We start from the raw sequence: 23,633 nt of genomic DNA on the forward strand, positions 1-23,633 counted from the left end.
ACTGACGAAATTGAATAAAATCGCTCCACATTCTCAAACGCCATGTTCCCAACCTTCAACGTTGCTTTCAGATAAGGTACCAGAGCAGCGGTTAAATGAAAGCCAAAGTCATTACATCGATTCTACGGCACAAAGTTCGTCGCAAAGACGATAGGATTCCAGATTTAACACTTCCATCTTCAGGTAAAAGGCTCTGCGCGCTTATTTTCATAAACCTACCCCACACTTACAATGGAGCACTTAATGGAGGACAAACCTACATTTACATCTACATGGATGCTCTGCAAATCACACTTAACTGCTGGTACAGGGTTCATCGAACGACCTCCACAGTATTCTCTACTATTCCAATCCTGTACAGCGCGAGGAAAAAACGAACACTTACATCTTTCCGTGCCAGCTCTGAATGAACTTACTTAATGATAATGATAGTTTCTGCCTATGAAAGCCGTCAACAAACTGAGGAGAAAATTGGTGACTGAATTTTCGTGAGAAGATTCCGCCGCAACGGGAAACGCCATTCTTTTAATGATGTTCACACCAAATCCTGTAATATATCAGTGACACTCTCTCACCTATTTGTCTATAATACAAAACGTGCAGCTCCACTTTGAACTTTCTCGATGAACCCCGTTAATGTTAGACCGAGCGAGGAGGGCAGTGGTTGGCACACTGAACTCGCATTCGGGACGACGACGCTTCAATCTCGCCTCAGGCGTTCCTGATTTAGGTTTTCCGTGATTTCCCTAAATCGCTCCATGTTCCTTTGAAAGGGCACGTCCGACTTCCTTCCCCGTCCTGCCCTAAGCCGATGAGACCAATGACCTCGCTCTTTGGTCTCTTCCCCCAAAACAATCCAATCCAACCTAGGGGACTGATCACCTCAGATGTTAAGTCCCATAGTGCTCAGAGGCATTTGAGCCTGTTAATGTTATACGGTAAGGATCCCAAATCGCACGGCAGTACTCCAAAACAGGACGGACAAGCGTATTGTAGGCAGTCTCTTTAGTAGAAAAATGGCTCTGAGCACTATGAGACTTAACGAGGTCATCAGTCCCCTACAACTTAGAACTACTTAAACCTAACTAACCTAAGGACATCACACACATCTATGCCCGAGGCAGAATTCGAACCTGCGACCGTAGTGGTCGCACGGTTCCAGACTGAAGCGCCTAGAACCGCTCGACCACAGCGGCCGGCTCTAGTGATTCCTGAGTGACACTTATTTGCAGACAGAGCACTTACCACTAGATGTCTGCGACGTGCCAGCTTAAACAGAGGCAACTGCGTCTACCCACAAGTACTTGTTAATGTCTCTGCGAGGTCATTTAGGAATGTGTACGTACTGCAGGTAATGAGTCACTGTAAACATTACGTCAGCAAACAACCGACACTAACAATCATAGACATTGTGTATGCCTCAGTATAGAAGTCATGAATGCTAAACCCAACAGGAACAACGCTGTACCTATATTCGTTCAATACTTATCCGACATGAATTACTTATAGACTACTTATTTTTTTCGTTCATCTGCTGTTACTTCTATGTAAACACGCACCAAATGGAAGAGTTCCAAGATAAAATTATTGTCTTCGATGACTAATATTCTTATGTCACTCACCACACTAAGTATTTTTGAATGTGCAGCATCTGCATGATCATGGAAAATGAAACACGAGAGACGTGGCGAATTCAAAGAACGCAGAATTACGCTTATCTAGGTCACTAGAAAATTTTCGGCAAATTCAGGTGCAAGAGCGAGAAAATTAAGAGCAAAAATATTTCATGCCTAGAAGAAGCTAATTATGATAGGCATCGCTAAAAAAAAAGATAGGAAGATTACGGTATGACATCCAGTAGATGATGTCATTACAGACGGAGTGCTAGGCTCCGAAGAATAGGGAAGTAAATCAGCCATATTCTGTGTCAAAAGAACTATCCCGGCATTTCCCTGAAGCAATGTAATAGGAGACCTACTTCTGAAGGAACGAATGCTAGTCCCGTGAACTCCAATAGTCGTCTTTAGGCAAGTATTCAAGCACGCACGTGCACCGTTAAATCACTCCCATTGTGTCGGCCCGTCCGGGAAGCAGATACGCCAGGTCCTGGGGGAGGGGAAGTCAAGGGTCACGGAGGGCGAGAGGGGATACGCAGCGTCCTTTAGTCGCAATTTCTTGTGTGCTACACATTTAACACAGTGAACACAGTGTTCCTAGTTCGTTAATCGTTATCTGTTACATGACAGTTGTTAAACCGGACTGCCTATTTTTTCACTGCCCGCGCTATTTTCGGCGCGTCATAAGATTCGGCTTTCTCGTTAGGACCGGCAGGCCTTTCTTTCATCGTGTGGCGCCGCTACTGTACGGCGTGTTTTTGGCGCAGCGCGGCGCTTCTTTCGTAGACAGCTCTGCTACGCGGGCGGGCCATTCGGATCCTAACAAAGTAGCAGCTTTTTCGGAGACATTTTTCGGAAGGCTGATAACGGTTGTTTATGGTCCCAGCTGGCGATACAAAGACGCCTGTTATGCATAAGGCTTCTTGGCGGCAGAAACTGAAACACACCACCTCGAAAAGAGGAAACGAAACGGAAAACACACCAGTAAGGATTACGAGCTTCTTGTGTTATTCTAGAGGTATTCGACTGCTGCAGTCGCGCCATTTCTGACACTCGTGTGTCCAGACAACATTCATGACGACACACTCAAATCTCTGTGAGATTACGCAGTGCGAAAGATGTCGAGTAAAACAAGGTGTTCGTGGAAAAGTCTACCTGGTACGAGGGTCACTCTGAAAGAAATGCACACTGTTTTTGTAAAAATACAGTTTTCATTCTGCATGTGTGAAAGTTTTACAGTGTGTAAAGACATCCTTCCCGCTTGGTTTCAAACTTAGTTCAACCTGTTCCCGTGAGTGGCGCCGTAACAGCATGTCTTCAAAATGGCTGCTACACTTGACGTTCGTCAGAGGCAACGTGCTGTCATAGAATTCCTGTGCTGTAAAAAAGAAACAGTGGGAAACATCCACAAGCGGTTGAAAAAGGTGTATGGAGATGCTGCTGTCGATCGCAGTACAGTTAGTGCGTGGGCAAGCAGGTTACGTGATGAAAGCGGGCACGGCAGTATGGAGGGTTGTCCTCGCAGCGGCAGGCCTCGTACTGCACACACCCCAGACAATGTGCAGGGTGTTAACGAATTGGTGACTGCTGACAGACGCATCACAGTGAACGAATTGTCACGCTACGTTCGGCTAGGGGAAGGAAGTGTTTGCAGAATACTGAAAGTGTTGGCGTTAAAAAAAGGTTTGTGCCGGGTGGGTTCCCAGGACGTTGACAGTGGCTCACAAAGAAACAAGAAAAACGGTATGCAGTGACCTTTTGGAACCGTATGAGAATGGTGGAGATGAATTTCTTGGAAGAATTGTGACAGGTGATGAAACATGGCTCCATCATTTTTCACCAGAGACGAAGAGGCCATCAATGGGGTGGCATCATGCAAATTGACCCAAAGAAAAAAAAATTCAAAACCACACCATCTGCTGGAAAAGCTATGGCTACGGTGTTTTTCGATTCCGAAGGACTCTTGCTTGTGGACATCAAGACAAGTGGAATTACCATAAATTCGGATACGTATGTGACGACAACTGAAGAAACTTCAAGCTCGACTGAGTCGTATTCGACCACATCTGCAAAAGCAGGATGTTTTGCTGTAGTACGACAATGCGCGGCCACATGTCAGTCAAAAAACCATGTAAGCGATCACAAAACTCGGATGGGCAACACTGAAACACCCTCCTTACAGTCCTGACCTGGCTCCATGTGACTATCATCTCTTTGAGAAACTGAAAGACTCTCTTCGTGGAACAAGGTTTGAAGATGAGGACTCCCCTGTGCACGCTGCCAAACACTGGCTCCAACAGGTTGGTCCAGAATTTTACCCAGCGGGTATACAGGCGCTGGTTCCAAGATGGCGTAAGGCAGTTGAGAGGGATGGAAATTATGTGGAGAAATGATTGTTCCTAAAGGATGTATCTGCACACTGTAAAACTTTCAAACATGTAAAATCAAAGATGGATTTTAAAAAAATAGTGTGCATTTCTTTTGGCGTGACCCTCGTAATAAACAACCTAAAGAGTCCAAACTATTTTTGACAATTTCTTTTTGCACGTGCTAAGTTTGTCAACAGCGCCAATGAGTGCTCGTGGTTATTTAAAACCTATCGACTAAGCAAGATGTTAACTTGTGCAGGTTAATAGCACACATGTTAAAATAATTACTAACATAATGAGGCAGCAACTGATTCACTTTTTAGTTGCAAAATATTTTCTAAACAGATATCCATCATGCTGCATCCTATTTCAAATTCTCTTGAGCTTAGTTTTTTGCTACTTTTACTTTCAGCTGTGGCACGTAGAGCAGTTCTACTAAAATTTCTCGGCAGTAAAAAAAATTAGATGGGTAACACGAAAACAACGTAAGTTCCAACGAACATTCGCAATACAGAGCCAGGTTATGCTTTTGTTGGGAGTTACTTTAGTTGCTGGAAATTTGTCCCTTTATTAAGTGTATTTGTGTTATTTCGTTTAATGTCGACAGTAGAAAATTAAAATTCCAAGTCTGTGCTGAAAAGTAGTTTCAGGGAAGGTGAAAGTATCATACATGCAAGTGCTACGGCAGATAATATTAGAAGGGAAAGTGATGGGAACTCAGATCTTTACATGGCACATGTGGATTAAAAGAGAGATCTTGTAAGCACCATGAAGAGCATTTAAAATGTTTAATAATCAAACCGGTCTTCGGATGTATAATCCACAGTCACTGGCTGACATCATTTTATATATGTCTATATAAATGACATATGCGGTTCAACTCGATATTCCCTCATAGTACACAATTTGTTATTGCTGTCAAATCTTCAACGGCGACGTTTCTTGGTCACAATGTACACAGCTGAAAACACTGAATTGAGCAAAATCTTTATGACTGAAATGAGGTCTGGAAATAGACGAGTAATTTACTGTACCTACAGGAACTCTAAGACGGGGAAAAAATGACAGAGACGAGTCCGTGGCGGAAGCAAACTGATTGGTGGAAGTAAAAGAGCAGATGTTTAGACTCACTAATGTTATTCCTTTTTGTATCAAAGTAAAACAAAATATACGCTTATGGTTTGGTTTAATTAAAGAGGAAGAAACTAAGAGGACCAGAAAGGAGACCAACAAACGGAACGAAATGGTGACGCTATGGTCAAAGTAGCAAAAACAAACCCTATTAGCTAGAGTTGAAGGTTACGCAAGTTGTGTGAAACGTGGAACACGTACGCCGCAAACTGGGACACGCAAGAATGCGGAGTTTTGCTTCGAAAGAAAGTTGCTTGTACAAAACTCAGTGAAGAATTTTTGAAGCAATACGTGCAGAACTCAGCTCGTGCAGAAAGCGATTGGAGAACTGAAAAAGTAGATCAATTGGAATTGTGACGTTACAAGAAGGCGTAAAAATTGTTTTCGACATAAAGTGCAGATTTAGAAGATGTCCGGCAAAACAGGTGATAAAATTACGACCGCAGGAAGAAGGGACGGGTGTACCTTTACGTTCTCTAGCAGCAAGAAATAAAATTAGATTGGAAGCATACAATTTATACCGGAACCAGGGTGTTTCCATTCCTTGCTCACTGTGGTCCTGACTATGCGAAATGCGGATATCGAGCGCATGTGAGTTTTCAAGTGGTCACTGTGTCGCTGAAGTCTAGTCGACGTATTAAGAATGTTGAGAAACAGAGTTACTTGGATACAGCCTATTACTGGACACAAAATGTGAAATTAATGTAAACGAAAGATAAGCAGGGGAAAAGTGATGACAGGAAGAACAGCAACCAATAACTCAGAGGAAAATACGATAACAAGTAGTCGTTTAACAAGTAGTTTTACAGTTGAACCACAATCACTGCATTATATGTTTCATCTAAATTTTCATTATTTACATGGAGAATATTCTAGACCGACACTAACAAGAACGACAACAGTATTGTAGCCATACTGGCGAGTGCCAAGTAACTGGAACTGTTATTGTTGATTTGTTTGTTGTCAGGCCTCGTGTCCATAGTCATAGTAATACACCTAATATAATATAGATTTTATACTGTCTTTTGTGACCATACCAGAAGTTTCATATAGGCCGTACGTGTTTCGCTTCATTTCAAAACATCTTCAGTAGTCTAATATTTTGTGTCCATTCGTAACGTTCTCTTACAAGGAGGTTATCGAATTTTAGTACCCTGCCCTTCACTGGCAATGAATCAATTAACTGAAAATGTACTAAAAGCGAACACCTATGTGTAGAAGAATATTAGGAATGATGTATCAAACAAAAAATCTAACCACTGAAGGTGATATATAGCTGAAAGTACTTGTACTTCATATCTAACTCGTCTGAATTATTGAATGTAAACCATGCGCATTCCGTTATCTATATGAACTGAAAGGAATAGTAAATGAAGCTGTATTTAAATCGAACAAGGTTACTGCAAAGGGTAACTACTAGATGCATGGCAACAGCTCTTAGCTTTCTCGTTAATCCCTGTGTGTGTGTGTGTGTGTGTGTGTGTGTGTGTGTCCTCCTCCAGTGAATAATTATGAGCGTTGTTATGGTCGATGCAATCTCCATGGTACTGTATCCTGTGCAAGCCTCTTCATCTCCAAATAACTACCGCAACCTACATCCTACTGGATCTATTAAATGCATCCATGTCTTGCTCTCCCTCTACGATTTTACCCCCCACCCCCTCCCAATACCAAATATGTGATCCCCTGATGTCTCAGAATGCGCCCTATTGATTGATATCTTCTTCTAGTCAGGTTGTGCAACAAATTTCTTTTATCATCAGTTATATTCAGCATCTTCTTATTCGTTACGTGATCTATCCATCTAATCTTCATGTGCAAACTGTTTATCGTCCACGTTTCACTTCCATACATGTTTACACTTCAGACAACTACCTTCAGAAAAGACTTCCTAACACTTACATCTATATTCGATGTTTCTCTACATCAGGTTACCTTCCATTCAGAAAGCTGTTGTACTCAGCGACTGTTATATTGACTTGTAAATTATAGACTGCAGCGATCAGTTGTCCTTTTTAAATTTTATTGTGCAGATCTATATTTCGACTAGAAGCTAACCATTCTCAATGCACTATTATTTTCTCTAGCCGAAATCTAGATCTGCACAATAAAATTTAAAAAGGACGACGGATAGCTGCAATCTATAATTTACAAATTTCTCTTCTACAGAAACGCTTTCCATGCCGTTGTCAGTCTACTTTGTGCGCAGCTCGTGGTCGTGCGGCAGCGTTCTCGCTTCCCGCGCCCGGGTTCGATTCCCGGCGGGGTCAGGGATTTTCTCTGCCTCGTGATGACTGGGTGTTGTGTGATGTCCTTAGGTTAGTTAGGTTTAAGTAGTTCTAAGTTCTAGGGGACTGATGACCATATATGTTATGTCCCATAGTGCTCAGAGCCATCTTTTTGATCTACTTTATGTATCTCCCCAAATAGTAAAACTCATCTACTACTTTAAGTGTCTCATTTCCTAATCTACTTCGCCCAGCATCACCTGATTTAATTCGACAACACTCCTTTACCCTTGTTTTTCTTTTGTCGATGTTCATTTTATATCCTCTTTTCAACACACGGTCTATTCCGTTTAACTGACCTTCCAACTCCTTTGCTGTCTCTTACAGAATTACAATGTCATCGGCAAACCTGAAAGTTTTTATTTCTCCTCCCTGAACTTTAATTCCTACTCTAAATATTTCTTTGGCTTTCTGTATAGCTAGCTCAATGTACAGATTAGATAACGTCGGGGATAGGCCACAACCCTGTTCCACTGTCAATCATTGCTTCGCTTTCCATGCCCCTCGACTATGATAGTCTTCAATTAAATTTGCGTCTGGTTATAGGTCTAGTTTGGGTTGAACTCTCCAAGCGGTAGAGTAGAATGGCAAATGCTGTAAATCTGTTGGATGTAGTGTGTACGGTGGGAAGAGGATGAAGTAGCCGAAAAAAAGAAATCGTCGTGTTTTAGCAGACCCAGGGCCGGCCGCGGTGGTCTCGCGGTTCTAGGCGCGCAGTCTGGAACCGTGAGACTGCTACGGTCGCAGGTTCGAATCCTGCCTCGGGCATGGATGTGTGTGATGTCCTTAGGCTAGTTAGGTTTAAGTAGTTCTAAGTTCTAGGGGACTGATGACCACAGCAGTTGAGTCCCATAGTGCTCAGAGCCATTTGAACCATTTTAGCAGACGATGTGACTTTTGTATGAAACGTTTAGCCCGCGCACGTGGTCATTCGCAAGGCGAGTGTCAGGAGCGCAGTCATAGTCAGCTCACCTGCAGAACCCTCTTGGGCAGCCCCGTCTTCTGCGACAGCTGCTTCAGGTCCTTGGCGTCGGGATTGTGGTTGATGGCGAAGTAGGACTTCATGGTCCGCAGCTGGTGGTGCTTGAAGGAGGTCCTCATGCGCTTGGTGCGCTGCTGCCCGTTCACCACGCCAGGCGTCCCGGGCCCGCGGCCGAACGGCGTGTCCAGATAGTCCGCATTCAGGTCTGCAACCACGGGAACACAGTAAGGTCAGGGCGCGAATACCGTGCGCCACGTTTTTGACGTAAGTGTAGTTCGTGGAAATACATTAAGGCAAGCTACACTACTGGCCGTTCAAATTACTACACCAAGAAGAAATGCATATGATACACGGGTATTCCTTGGGCAAGTATATTATACTATAAATGACATGTGATTACATTTTCACGCAATTTGGGTGCATAGATCCTGAGAAATCAGTACTCAGAACAACGACCTCTGGCCGTAATAACGGCCTTGATACGCCTGGGCATTGAGTCAAACAGAGCTCGGATGCCGTGTACAGGTACAGCTGTCCATGCAGCTTCAACACGATACTACAATTCATCGAGAGTAGTGAGTGGCGTATTGTGACGAGCCAGTTGCTCGGCCACCATTGACTACTTTTTCAGTTGGTGAGAGGTCTCGAGATTGTGCTGCCCAGCGCAGCAGTCGAACATTTTCTGTATCCAGAAATTCCCGTACAGGACCTGCAACATGCGGTCGTGCATTATCCTGCTGAAATGTAGGGTTTCGCATGGATCGAATGAAGGGTAGAGCTACGGGTTGTAACAAATCTGAAATGTAGCGTCCACTGTTCAAAGTGCCGTCAGTGTGAACAAGGGGTGACCGAGACGTGTAACCTGCACCCCATACTATCAAGCCGGGTGATACGCCAGTATGGCGATGACGAATACACGCTTCCAATGTGCGTTCACCGCGATGTCGCCAAACACGGATGCGACCATCATGATGCTGTAAACAAGACCTAGATGCATCCGAAAAAAATGACGTTTTGCCCTTCGTTCACCCAGGTTCGTCGTCGAGCATACCATCGCAGGCGCTCCTGTCTGTGATGCAGTGTCAAGGGTAACCGCAGCCACGGTCTCCTAGCTGATAGTCCATGCTGCTGCAAACGTCGTCGAACTGTTCGTTCAGACGGTTGTTGTCTTGCAAACGTCCCCATCTGTTGACTCAGGGATCGAGACGTGGATGCACGACCGTTACAGCCATGCGGATAAGATGCCTGTCATCTCGACTGCTAGTGATAGAGGCCGTTGGAATCCAGCACGGCGTTCCGTATTACCCTCCTGAACCCAATGATTCTATATTCTGCTAACAGTCATTGGATCTCGACCAAAGCGAGCAGCAATGTCGCGATACGATAAACCGCAATCGCGATAGGCTACAATTCGACCTTTATCAAAGTCGGTAACGTGATGGTACGCATTTTTTCCTCCTTACACGAAGCATCACAAGAACATTTCACCAGACAACATCGGCCAAATGCTGTTCGTGTATGAGAAATCTGTTGGAAACTTTCCTCATGCCATCACGTTGTAGGTGTCGCCACCGGCGCCAACCTTGTGAGAATGCTCTGAAAAGCTCATCATTTGCATATCACAGCATCTTCTACCTGTCGCTTAAATTTCGCGTCTGTAGCTCGTCATCTTCGTGGTGTAGCAATTTTAATGGCCAGTAGTGTGCATTTAACGAACACTAAGAGATGCTGGTGAAGTAAACCCCTCTTCATTACTAGTTTCGATCAACAAAGCATCATCAAGTAGCACTTATCTACATCAGCTTGTATGGTAGCCATCTTTCAACAGCTCAAAATAAATATATAAAATAAAAGGTCATAGTGCGCCATTAAATATACCATCAATAGTAAAATGCAGTTATAGAATTCAACAGTGGAAAATCTAGGACGGAATAATGCCAATATTATGAAAAAGACAGACTGCTATTCATCATATAGTGGGGACGTTGAGTCGCAGAGATGCAGAACAGAAAGACTACTAAACATGTAAATTTTCTGTCAGAAGGCTTTCTTCCGAAATAAACAATATGCACACATACATTCACATAAACGCAGCTCACATATAGTCTTTTTGTTATGCCTGTCCGTGACTCAACATCTCCTTTTCATAATAGTGTCGCTAATAATATTAACCACTTTAAGAACATTTTATTCATGTTCCTTTATCTGTGGGGAGTCCTTTCTTCTTCAAACGACTCTCTTCAAGTATATGATGGGCCAAACTGAAACTGGCCCAGAAAATCTTTCATGCATTTTAAAATAGGCAACCCAGCTTACAGCATCCGCCTCGGGAGAATATACTGTTAATTGGTTTGCCTATCTAAAGGTGCTTTCCGGGCCAGTTTAGTTTCGCTGATTCTGTATACGCTACATGACAACACGTACACCAAATATAGACAAAACGAACATTGCTTATTTTTGTTGTAAATGTATTTCTGTTCACCTGGTTTCACAAGAAGCAATTAGAGCCCTGTAACTGTATTTCATACAGCAAAAGTATAATAATTTTAAATAAATCTTAACCTAAGCAGTAATACGGTTCTCATTAGAAGAAGTACTGTTTTGATACTGTCCTCGTAAATATTCCTGTCCACTTGACTTGAGAATTCTCGCCAACAGTACGAGAAAAATAAATCACCCATGGTATTCTGCCCTCAGGAACATCCGTTTGTACTGTCGCAATAGTGCTACTGTTGTGAATGGCTCTTTATATGGGTGCTAATCACTCATCCAGTGCATCCATGGACCTACATAATGTAGCTGCTGTTTTAGGATTTTCTGAATATTTTTCCCTGATTCCATGGCTCTTACATTTGTAATTTCAGGTAAGCACTGTAACAGTTAATAGCATCTTTAGGCATAGACAAACAATCGAGCCAGCTACATCAAGGGTGAAATTACCAGTACTATCCCATCAAACTGTAATGCAACAAATCGATTAGCAATACTTTAGTTCCTGAGCAGAGGATTTCTTAATCAATGTAATAGCCTGTCTCTATATTTCCTTTACTTTTAGTTGAATCCTCTTAAAATTTCCTGTTTAAAAATTTACAACCGGATTTGCGGAGTCCTTAGAGTGAAGTATTTCAACCCAGTGCAAGCCAGTGGGTCGTATGAAAGCGATAATGCCTTCCTGACATACTGCTGATTCTCTTCAGCCTATGAGCTCTGTGTCCTGGTCATGAACAAACTGTCATGGGTTCACACTGTAACTGCAATCTAGACAACGAACACGAGGCGTTACGGTGAAGGTACAGGTGCACCTGGCTACTGGATTTCACGCTGATACTCAAATACGTGAGCCTAAATGCCTGCTACTAAAGACATGTCTGTTGCGTAACAGTAAAAATAGGAGAAACATCGCTAAAGGATTTCAAATTTGAGGATAAAATAGAATTAAATGAAAGAATGATCTGACATAATAACATCTAAAAATATGGTGTCTGCATGTATACGGGAACACATTTTAAGTTGCAGAGTTACGAGTATCTTTCCGTAAGCATACTACGATGTTTCCTTGAAGAAAGTAAGGAATGGTTTATGCTCCTCTTCCTCTCAAACCTGAACAAGCGTTTCATTTTCAGAGGCCTCACAACAGACGAGATATAGAAGCAGGGAGCAGCTCCCACAGACTTTTTAGTTCGGAAATTCGGTAGATATATCTTCCATTCCTTATTAAAAAACTCACATGTCTTCATAAGTACCTAAAATTGAATTATTTTTCGATTTTTTACTTGATGTTTAATGTTATTTAGCACACGGAGAACATTTTTGACAAGTTAAAACTGTCTGCGGAATCGGGCACGAGGACTTACACTTGTGTTACTTAGGAGGTGCTCCTGTAAAGCCACAGCTTATTACTGATTCTTTACGGGCAAGATCCCGGGTTCAAATTGCATTTCGTAGTACAGTTTTTATCTGGTCACAAAGGATGGAACAACATCTGACTCATTTCTAGCCTTGATGGTTTGGTGGATACGTTCTACGCCTTTACTGGTCCCGTGGGAGTTTTATTCATGCAGCATAGTGGATGAGACTCTACTTAAATCAGGAGGTATCGAGAAGAGAGAGCGTTACGCAGGAATTTCAGTTTTGGTGCATTGAGGATGCTCAGGTGGTAAGTCACTCAAGAAACGGGTGGGTATTAAGAACGGCTCACAGTTCTACTGGCCACAAACCGTCAGAAGCATTATGGAAACGCATCTTTCAGAAAATTAAGTAAACTAAATCACAGGAAACCAAAATACGTGTGACCAGCTTTCTACAAGACACTGACCTGAAAACTAGCCGATACATCGTCCTGTGCTCAAGGAGTTATTGAACGGCAGAGTTGAAGGTGCCTATGATCTGCGCGCCGCTTCCCCAAGCACTAATGTATGCTTTCAGAACAAGCCCACTATAATTTTTTAACAGCTCTAGAATTACTCTTGGGAGACTGAATGGACTCCTTTCCACTCCTCCAATCAAAGAAAAATTGGTTAGTGGTATTAGGAACACAATACCAGTATCCATGGTATTGTCAGATATGCTGACCTCCCAGTCACGTAGGTGACTTTCACGGCGGCAAATACCAGATGAAGAAAATTAGCAAGGGTGGGAATAGACCCAGACCGTCACCCTCACTGGCTTCCTTCTACCAAAGTGACCTGCGATGGACGAAGGCAGCGGACATAGCTCAGGTCTGGCGCACGGGGTGGCTCGACATCAGCGAACACTTGGCTTATTAGTGAAGGTTTAGGTCCGGACTGCAGATGTATTTCATTACAGAGGTTTCACGACACATTTATTTCGCATACGAAACTTAGAAATGCTCTCAGTTAGCTACTGAAATGTGAGGAGGAAGAGGAGTTATTTAGATCCCTCGGAGCGCCACTGTAAGTTGTGGAGCAGACGTTGAGCAACAAGAGTTGTGACTACACGCCTATTAAATTAAGTTGAGCGTTGTTCAGCTACCGGGCGCCTTGGGCAACTCCGAAGCGCCGGGCCCACGGGAACCAGCGGAGTCCTTTGATCCGTGATGTGTGTGAAACAAGTGTCGCAGCTGTATCCGCACGGGAGCCGTTTCCATCACAGCTGACTTGTTTTCGGGGCGCGCCCTCGCGACAGTGCGAATGAAGACGGAGCGTGCGCCGGTCTGGAAATGTGCCATCAAATCGATGTTTACTCACTCCTCTCTCTCCGCGGCTTCACGATTTAACAGCTCTCTCCGGCAGAGCTGCGTCAAAGCATCGCGCCACTGCTCCTGTGGGACTGCCCGTAGGAATACCGAGGTCGCAACTTTTGAGGTGACCACATTTTCACCATGATTCGGAGTGTGAATACATATTACACTTTGTAACATCACGCCATGTTTATCTGTCTGTATGTTATTCATTAATGAATAAGAGCAGGCCGCGGTGGTCTCGCGGTTCTAGGCGCGCAGTCCGGAACCGTGCGACTGCTACGGTCGCAGATTCGAATCCTGCTTCGGGCACGGATGTGTGTGATGTTCTTAGGTTAGTTAGGTTTAAGTAGTTCTAAGTTCTAGGGGAATAATGACCACAGCAGTTGAGTCCCATAGTGCTCAGAGCCATTTGAACCATTTTTGAATGAAGAAGACTCATTCACGAGGAAGATATGTGTATATAATTTATTAACGTTACACCGGATAAGTTGCCAAGCCACAGATACATACTGCTACCCGTGCGAAGCCGTGGGAGGTCCCTAGTTTACCATAATTTCCACACCTTCAGTTTTGACTTACAATTTATTTTAAAATGGTTAAGATGACGAAAAGACTGCTGTTGTTAACAACAGTAAAATAACTACAAAAATTATGAGCTTATTTACTAATGTTGACACCTCCCTGTGTTTTCAGTGCTCCGGTCACTTATAAGTCAGAACTATAGTTGTGGCAATTATAACAAACAGTGAAGTGCATGGCGAAAATGTTTCCATTTAATAGAAATAAACGAGAAAGTGAACCGACAACAAATAGAATGACATCCGATCGGAATGGTCGCTACGATACATTATCAACATCCTTTCGCCTAATGATGGGTAAAATCGTGATATATCGCTCTAACACTTCAAATGAGTACTGATCAGCGGAAAAAAAATTTCCGTACAGGGTCGTTCCGTGATCAATCAGACATGATTGAGGAAGGGAAAAACTATCAATTTAAGGTAAGGCTTGGGAAAAACCAAGCCGGAAGTTACAAACAAAATTATTCTGATCCCTCTGACAGTGGCACATATCTGCAGGTACCGTTCTTCGTAACATTGTAGGGTAGGATAGTATCAGAGGTGATTTAATATGCACCAAAACAAGGAAAAAATCTCTAATATACAAGGGCTTGATATGAGCACTTGTCCATGTTCGATACTGTGAAAAACGTCACTGCATGCTCTTTGCTTTCTGTAAGGAAAACATGTCTACTAAACATGAGCTCTAAAACGCATACTTTAAAAGCTATAAGCACTCGTTCATTCCCATTGTTGCAACAATGTCGAGTACATAGAACAACTGAAAGGAGATGTGTTGAGTAGAAAACATGTGTACGTGCACACAGCCCTAAGGGCGTGTGCTTTAGAGCCGATGCTCACTAGACGAATACAAGCATCCAATGTGCGTTCACCGTGGTGTCGCCAAACACGGATGCGACCATCATGATGCTGTAAACAGAACCTGGATTCATCCGAAAAAATGACGTTCTGCCATTCGTGCACCCAGGTTTGTCGTCGAGTACACCATCGCAGGCGCGCTTGTCTGTAATGCAGCAAGGGTAACCGCAGCCACGGTCTCCTAGCTGTTAGTCCATGCTGCTGCAAACGTCGTCGAACTGTTCGTGCAGATGGTTGTTGTCTTGCAAACGTCCCCATCTGTTGACTCTGGGATCGAGACATGGCTGCACGGTCCGTTACAGCCATGCGGATAAGATGCCTGTCATCTCGACTGCTAGTGATAGAGGCCGTTGGAATCCAGCACGGCGTTCCGTATTACCCTCCTGAACCCAATGATTCTATATTCTGCTAACAGTCATTGGATCTCGACCAAAGCGAGCAGCAATGTCGCGATACGATAAACCGCAATCGCGATAGGCTACAATTCGACCTTTATCAAAGTCGGTAACGTGATGGTACGCATTTTTTCCTCCTTACACGAAGCATCACAAGAACATTTCACCAGACAACATCGGCCAAATGCTGTTCGTGTATGAGAAATCTGTTGGAAACTTTCCTCATGCCATCACGTTGTACGTGTCGCCACCGGCGCCAACCTTGTGAGAATGCTCTGAAAAGCTCATCATTTGCATATCACAGCATCTTCTACCTGTCGCTTAAATTTCGCGTCTGTAGCTCGTCATCTTCGTGGTGTAGCAGTTTTAATGGCCAGTAGCGTAGTATCGACAGAAAATATTTCCTTAAAAGTATCTGTGGCTGGACGCATTCTTCGCCAACGACCCTGTAAATTAATTGATTTGGCCGAGAGAATAAACAAAGCCGGAAATATGACGAGAATTTAGTGAAACCCTCCTTTCTAACAAAGGCACGAGCAGTGCTGGCCTGGCGATGTGAAGTCCCAGCTGCCAATTTCATGCCGCTCTGCAGGAAACGGCTATCGGCGATGGCTATGGGAGCGGCGGGTCAGGTCTCGCGCCGGCTTCTGGAGGCGGCGACGTCGCCCGGCGGGACACACGTCGGCCCGCACCGCGCCGCAGGGATTACCGGGCGCGCTGTCAGCGGCAGGGCAGCGGCTGGGGGCGGGGGTGGGGGCGGGGGCGGGGGCCGGCGACGCGGCGCCGGATACCGGCTAATTGGGCGCCGCGGCGGCCGGCGGATCAGCGCGACGCAAGCCGCTTTGCCAGCGCCGCGCGCTGATTGGTTCCGCTGTCAGGCGGATTAGGCGGGCGTCGCCAGGGGCGGCGCCGGCTGCAGGCTGCAGGCGCGCCGCCGGAACCTCCACTCTCTTCCGCCCCCTGACCTGCCGACAGGCTGCACCGTGCAGAGCAGCTTCCGCGCCCTTATGGGCCGCCAATGCGAACAAAGTTCGTGACGACACCCCAAAAAATCTCTAATCTTTCGCAGAAAAGACATTCTGCCTAAGTGGACCGCAGTGGCCAGTTTCTAAACAGAATTCTGTTATTGTATTTTCGATTTAGTGTCTCGCAAATGGATTCATTAATAGTGCCGACTTCTTAACAAGTCAACTGTGTACTTTCGGGCGTTTATGCGCAATATTTAAACGGTCAACCTAGACCACTTCTTCACGGGCTGCGACTTAAGCCTCCCTTTGTGCCCGCAGCCTGGGCTTCTAACAATCTGTGAGCTTTTTTTTTTGTGGTTTCAGGGCGCACAACTGCAGTGGTCATTAGCGCCCAGACTAAGTTATGAATGCACTGCGAGGTACAAGCTTGAAACAGCAGCTAAAAAGAACTACACTATAAAAGGCACACTAACAAGCTAGGGTTTAAAAAAGCAGCATAATCAAATGTCCTTAGACAGGTTTGCCAAGTGGATAAAACGAAGAACGCTAGCAGCTGCTCCTCGGTCATCCGATAAAATGTCATCCAGAGTACTTGGCAGGCCAAGATCAAGTGTATTAAAATTCGGACAGGACGGTAAAATGTGGCGTACCGTCAGCAATTGCCCACATGGGCAGAACGGCGCCGGCGCAGCCGTCAGCAGATGGCGGTGGCTGAACCGGCAATGTCCAATCCGTAACCGCGCCAAAACGACCTCCTCCCGCCGAGAAGGGCGTGAGCAGGTCGTCCAAGTCGTGGGAAGAGGTTTCAAAGCCCGAAGTTTGTTTTCAGTAACTGTAGACCAATCGGCATGTCACGGCGATAAAATGCGTTGACAAATGACCCTGCTAAAATCAGATGAAGGTACACAACAAGAAGCTGTCCGAGGCTGGAGGACCGCAGCCTTGGCCGCGGCATCTGCAGCTTCGTTCCCAGGGATACCGACATGGCCAGGAACCCACATAAAGGTAACCGGAGAACCGTCGTCCGCCAGCTGCTGAAGAGAGCGTTGGATCCGGTGCACGAATGGGTGGACCGGATACGGATCACGGAGGCTCTGGATGGCGCTCAGGGAGTCAGAGCAGATGACATAAGCAGAATGTCGGCGGCGGCGGATGTAAAGAACAGCCTGATAGAGGGCAAATAGCTGTGAAGACCGAACAATGGCCATGGAGCCGGTATTTGAAACTGTGTGCCCCAACAATAAAAGAACACCCGACACCTTCATTGGTCTTAGATCCATCTGTATAAATGAAGATCGTATTAATGAACTTCGAACGAAGTTCGACAAACCACGAGCGGTATACCGAAGCTGGGGTAACCTCCTTTGGGAGCGAGCTGAGGTCAAGGTGAACGCGAACCTTGACCTCTTACCCCTGTTCAGGGCTGAGTTTCACTCCCGATGCTCATTACGCCCTTTGACGCTCTCGTTTTCCAAAGACTAGGACTAATTGATGTGACTTTTCAGGCTTTCCCGACTGATCTGTTGTCAACACGCTTCTCGAGTTTTCTGTCGGATCGTTCTGTGTAAATACAGTACCACCCTATTTCATCGATGTAACCGCTCCATCTTCAGGTGGTGGTGGTGGGTGCGCCTTGCAGCGGTGACAGCAGCAGCTGCAGCTACCACCAGCTGAAGATATCGAGCAGTTGCATCGACGAAATATTGTGAGATTTACACAATAAGATCGCCGGCCGATGTGGCCGAGTGGTTCTAGGAGCTTCAGTCTGGAACCGCGCGACTGCTACGGTCGCAGGCTCGAATCCTGTCTTGGGCGTGGATGTGTGTGATGTCCTTAGGTTAGTTAGGTTTAAGTAGTTCTAAGTTCTAGGTGACTGATGACCTCAGATGCTATGTCCCATAGTGCCCAGAGCCATCTGAACCGTTTGAACGATCCGGCGAAAAACCCGAGAAGTGTATTTGCTAGGACTACCTCGTAGTGTTAAAAGACGATCCAAATCTCCGCAAGCCAGTTGTGTACGGCATTCCGTACGGTAGTGGTATGTCTTACGTGGGGCGGATGTACAGGACAGACAAGAAGAGGCAAGGAATATCAGCGTCTCACCCGACTAAACCAGCCAAGGAAATCAGCTGTCTCCGAGCCCTGTCTCAAATACACTATCAGTCCAAAATGTCCGAGGCTGATGTTATTCTCGGCTTGTACCCAACGCCAGCACAGCAACCACGGTGGCAGCTTGAACTAACAAGTGTAAGCAGTATATCTGCATTCCACAAGTCACATGTGCGCAGGCGGTGTTACGTGGCGGACGTGCGACTACAGTATCTCAACGTTATGCTGTCACAAACCGCAGTATACCGACATCTCTAAACCAAGAGTTCAAGACATTCTCGACACCCAATACCTACCATCGGATCGCCACATTTTGTACCGTGATTCATCACTCCACACAACGTTTTTCCGCTGTTCAAACGTCCAATGTTTACACTCCTTGCGCCAATCTAGACGTCGTTTGGCATTTACCGGCGTGATGTGTGCAGCCCCTCGACCATGCAGGAATTCCTGTGTGATGGTCTTGATAGACGTCTGCCTATTACACATCACGACCGTCTTCAACTGTCGGCGGTCTCTGTCAGTCAGCAAACTAGGTCGACCTGTACGCTTTTGTGCTTTACGTGTCCCTTTACGTTTCCACTTCACTATCATATCGGGAACAGTGGACCTAGGGATGTTCAGCAGTGTGGAAATCTCGCGTACAGACGTATGACACAAGTGAAGCCCAATTACCTGACTACGTTCGAAGTCCATCAGTTCCGCGGAGCGCCCCATTCTACTCTCTCACGATGCCTAATGAATGCTGAGGTCGCTGATATGGAGTACCTGGCAGTAGGTGGTAGCACAACCCACCTAATATGAAAGACGTATGTTTTTGGGGGTGTCCGGATACTTTTGGTCATATAAGTGTGGCTTTTCAGCGTTAACATTTGAGATGAAGAACGAACACTTAAAACCATTCTTTAGCAGTTTTGTACGTGGCATCAGTGTAATAATATGATGAGTAACAAAGTGTTATATGCGTAATATTTGACAGTAGATATACGAGCTATATATACCTGTTGGTAGATTCTGTCAAAATGAATGTGCGGTATGCATTGCATTCTATCCTTTATTTTAATAAGCTTTCATTACCATCTTGTGAACCTACATAGTTAATTCAACACTGAAGACTGGAATGGACTCTTGATACAGTTCACTGCGGCTGGGTGTTACTATGAGGCCAAGCCTAATAGAGGGATTTCTCGATCGTACAGCTGCTGAAGCTTCCTTCCTACTCAGTCTGTGTGTGTGTGTGTGTGTGTGTGTGTGTGTGTGTGATGGTGCGGGGGAAGTTAGGGGCGTTCAACGACGAGGTTATCAGCGAAATTAGTAGAAACGAAATGCTTAAAACGGGGAAAATGAGAGAAAACGAGAGAAAAAAGTAATCTCAGATAAAATCGCTCTCACTTTCCCCAAATCTCACCCACGATCAGCCGCACAATCACACTAACTCACATCATGAAAGACACGGCGCTGGGTCGCTGCGTCTTTATGTTGATGACAGTCCCTTAGTATGTTATTGCTGTTGTCGCTTTAGTGATCGGCCTGGTTGCGAACATTCATTATAGTTTTCTTTTCTTTTTTTATTAAGGCTGTGTTCGATTTTATGTTACTGATTGAGGAGAGTTGACAGAAAGCAGAACAATCGCCTCCCGAACGCTTTCCACGCCGATGTCATCTGTCCCACTTTCACTGATAATGCCTCATTGTTTCGGATGACGAGACACGTGTCATCTGCCTCTACAGTTACGCCGTAAAATATTTTTACCATAGTAGTGGCTGACGTTTCATCGAGCGTGCAGATGCAATTGTAGTCCATGGACCTGCACGACATTATGTATTCTTTTATATCGAGTTATGTTCCATTTTTTTACACATTTTCACAAGAAAAAAAGACTCCGCATGCATCGCCAAGTGGTGCCGAGTTAACAGTCCTACAGAAAAAAAACTCTATACTTTTGCACTCATTAGAAAAAAAACTAGCAATACACATATTAGTAAATCTGTGAAAATAAACATGCCTTACTATAGTCTGGGAATACGGTACATCGGTATGGTACCTACGCTAGCAGACAGGTGAAATACATGTGTAAGATATTGCTTTGACTGTTCCGTTGTCACGTACTTGGTCACAACACTAAGTAACACTATGTAACATTCAACGGGTAAACTTCAGGATCTTCAAGAAACATTTCATTTCCACGACATTAGTTTATCTGGGTGATAGCTTATATAACATTGACACGCAGTTACATCCCTAAGACCACAGACATTCGACGATATTTCATAGCCTGAGCTTTTCGAGTTACTAAGGCACAGGACGCAGTATTCACATACCTGTATGATCAGCTGGGTAGAATCTTGTTATTGTGTTTGGACTCGGCCGTGTTTGTACCATAATACAAATATTCTCATCACGATATCTTATTTCAGTTTTTTCATTATATCTCTGTGAGCTCACCAATACCACAGAAACAGAAATTTGGTGATTCTTACACGTCGATAGCAATCGAATCGCCAAAGAACGGGATCTAAATCGATTTCAAAAATGCCCGTGGAAAGCCGTCTATAACTTCAATACTTATCTCTACATTATACAACAACACAAAGTTGTAGTGTTAAGTCTTCGTGAATTAAGTAGCACGTTTCTAGGACCACAAGTAGAAAACACTGATTAACAGCTGATTAACCTTTTAATACAAGAGTACACGAAACTCAGAACAGAAATGTTGCTGATCAGATTCCTCCCTCTCCAGAGCGATGTAATTTCATAGATTATTCAGAAAGTGTTGGCTACAGCTACATTGTTTCTTTAATGCAACTGGGAACTTTTACAAGAATTTAGAAAGCGTAGATGATGAGTTGTCTGGAAGACGGACGTCTAGCGTGAAGAACACATCACAGAGCAGATCTCACGTGCACGTCCGACCGAACCCGTCCGTTGCACTGCGCCTAAAGCGGTCGGTCGTAAGGAACGGAGTATCTTCCGCCTCCTTTCACTTGTGTTCTCATCTTTCAAATAGTTGATACGTGAATATGGAACATTAATGTATAAGCCATTCAAGCTGCTGGTCGGATAAGTCGCCAATTTTGCATAAATTGTCGTTGATAGCACATCATGATTGCGTACGTCATAATAAATTTCCAGAGATAACACCAACGATATTCGAATAAGTGATAGTTTTGCACGTGTATTAAAACAGGGACAAACAGGCGTGATGGCACACTCAGAGGCAAGATACTGGCGTTACAGTCTTTGCTGTGTTTAACGTCCCATCGATGGCGTCATTGGAGACGAAGCACGGGTGTCAGATTGGTAGAGGATGGCCAAGGAAAGCGTTCTTGTAGTTTTCAAAGGAACATAACTGAATTGGGCGTGAACGATGTAGAGACGCTTCATAAAACCTATATGTGGATGGACGGAGGGGGTTTGAAACGTAGTCCTCCCCCCCCCCCCCCCCCCCCCGAGTTAGAGTCCGCTGCCTTACCACGCCGCCAGCTTGCTCAGTAAGTTCTTGAACAAGCTGCCTTACTCTGATTCCATTACTGGCTAATTCAGCGTTTTGTGTGGAAACATACAGTGTAACATGTAACAGAAACCAAAGCGAACTTTTATTCACATACCCAAAACGCAGAATCACACGCAAAAGTCGGCTGGAGTGGCCGGGCGGTTCTAGGCGCTACAGTCTGGAACCGTGGGACCGCTACGGTCGCAAGTTCGAATCCTGCTTCGGGCACGGATGTGTGTGACGTCCTTAGTTTGGTTAGGTTTAAGTTGTTCTAAGTTCTACGGGACTGATGACCCAGCAGTTAAGTCCAATAGTGTTCAGAGCCACAGTAGAGATCGCAAGCAAACTTAATTTTTTATTCGCATTATGAGTTCCCGGGAGTCACAGAACCGCTACGTTGTAATTTCCGTTGTTCCATCTGTCCACCGACCTCACACAGAATACTTCTTATCCTATCAGGTTCTTGACGTCGGATATCACCGAAAATCCATATATAATGCAAAGCCAAGGAAACAGTTGCCATTGAAATGTTGAAGATTAAGTTTTATTCGAAGCATGGTATTTTCCAGATTGCCAAGCGAAAGTTGCCACTTTAATGTTTACATTCTTAGAATTGGAGATTGAGCTACGCCCTATAAATACATAAACATTTCTTGGGGATTGAGTACACCATCCCATAATAGTGCGCATCTGAAATCGACATTCGCTAAAGGACCACGAAGGGTAAATCCGATATGTTGCAATTCATACGGACACATACCGATAGCTTTCCGCCCACTATTAGCGAACAGTACTAGGAAGGTAGGAGAAGCATCGTCCTCCACTTGCGGAATCTTAGTGCACATTAAGGTACGGAATCCTCACTCCATTCTAAAATATCGGAAAAATATTTTATATGTGTAAAAATTCGGTTATTACTTTATTTCCTTTCGAGCAGAAGGACGTTGTTTGGAATTTAACGTCTATTTAAGACAAAACTCGATCGAAGAAAATGACGAAGAAGTGTCTTGTCTGTTTTTAACATTCTGTACTGTCGAAGCATTTGAGATGTGGTGCTATAGACGAATGTTGAATATTAGGTGGACTGATAAGGTAAGGAATGACGATGTTCTACGCAGAATCGGAGAGGAAAGGAATATGTGGAAAACACTGATAAGGAGAAGGGACAGGATGATAGGACATCTGCTAAGACATGAGGGAATGACTTCCATGCTACTAGAGGGAGCTGTAGAGGGCAAAAACTGTAGAGGAAGACAGAGATTGGAAAACGTCAAGCAAATAATTGAGGACGTAGGTTGCAGGTGCTACTCTGAGATGAAGAGGTTAGCACAGGAAAGGAATTCGTGGCGTGCCGCATCAAACCAGCCAGTAGACTGATGACAAAAAAAAACTGTCGAACACTTTAAATGACAGCGCAAATTCACGGAAAAGAAACGAAATCAGGATGACGAGATTCGGACTTGAAGTTACCTCCAGTGGTATGTGAGTCCACTGCTTAGCCACTGTACCAGGGTGCGCAGTGCAAGGTGCTGCCAGTGTAGTCCCTGGGGTCAGAAGGTCGAAACGTTTAGCTGAAATAAGCTTTCCTATTGAAACTTTACTGCCAGCAGTCGCTGTTTATTTATTTCTATAACGCGTT

General features: G+C 44.6%; 1 protein-coding gene across 1 annotated transcript in view; it reads right to left on the bottom strand.

The window, feature by feature from the left end:
* LOC126267456 (LIM/homeobox protein Lhx9-like) overlaps nt 1-23,633 on the bottom strand; it is a 461,415-nt gene that overhangs the window by 23,910 nt on the left and 413,872 nt on the right. The window contains exon 6 of the mRNA XM_049972725.1: nt 8,377-8,591. Coding sequence (XP_049828682.1) covers nt 8,377-8,591 — 215 coding nt within the window. The remainder of the gene's footprint in view (nt 1-8,376; nt 8,592-23,633) is intronic.

The sequence above is a fragment of the Schistocerca gregaria genome, chromosome 4 (assembly GCF_023897955.1).
Source record: "Schistocerca gregaria isolate iqSchGreg1 chromosome 4, iqSchGreg1.2, whole genome shotgun sequence".
NCBI lineage: Eukaryota > Metazoa > Arthropoda > Insecta > Orthoptera > Acrididae > Schistocerca > Schistocerca gregaria.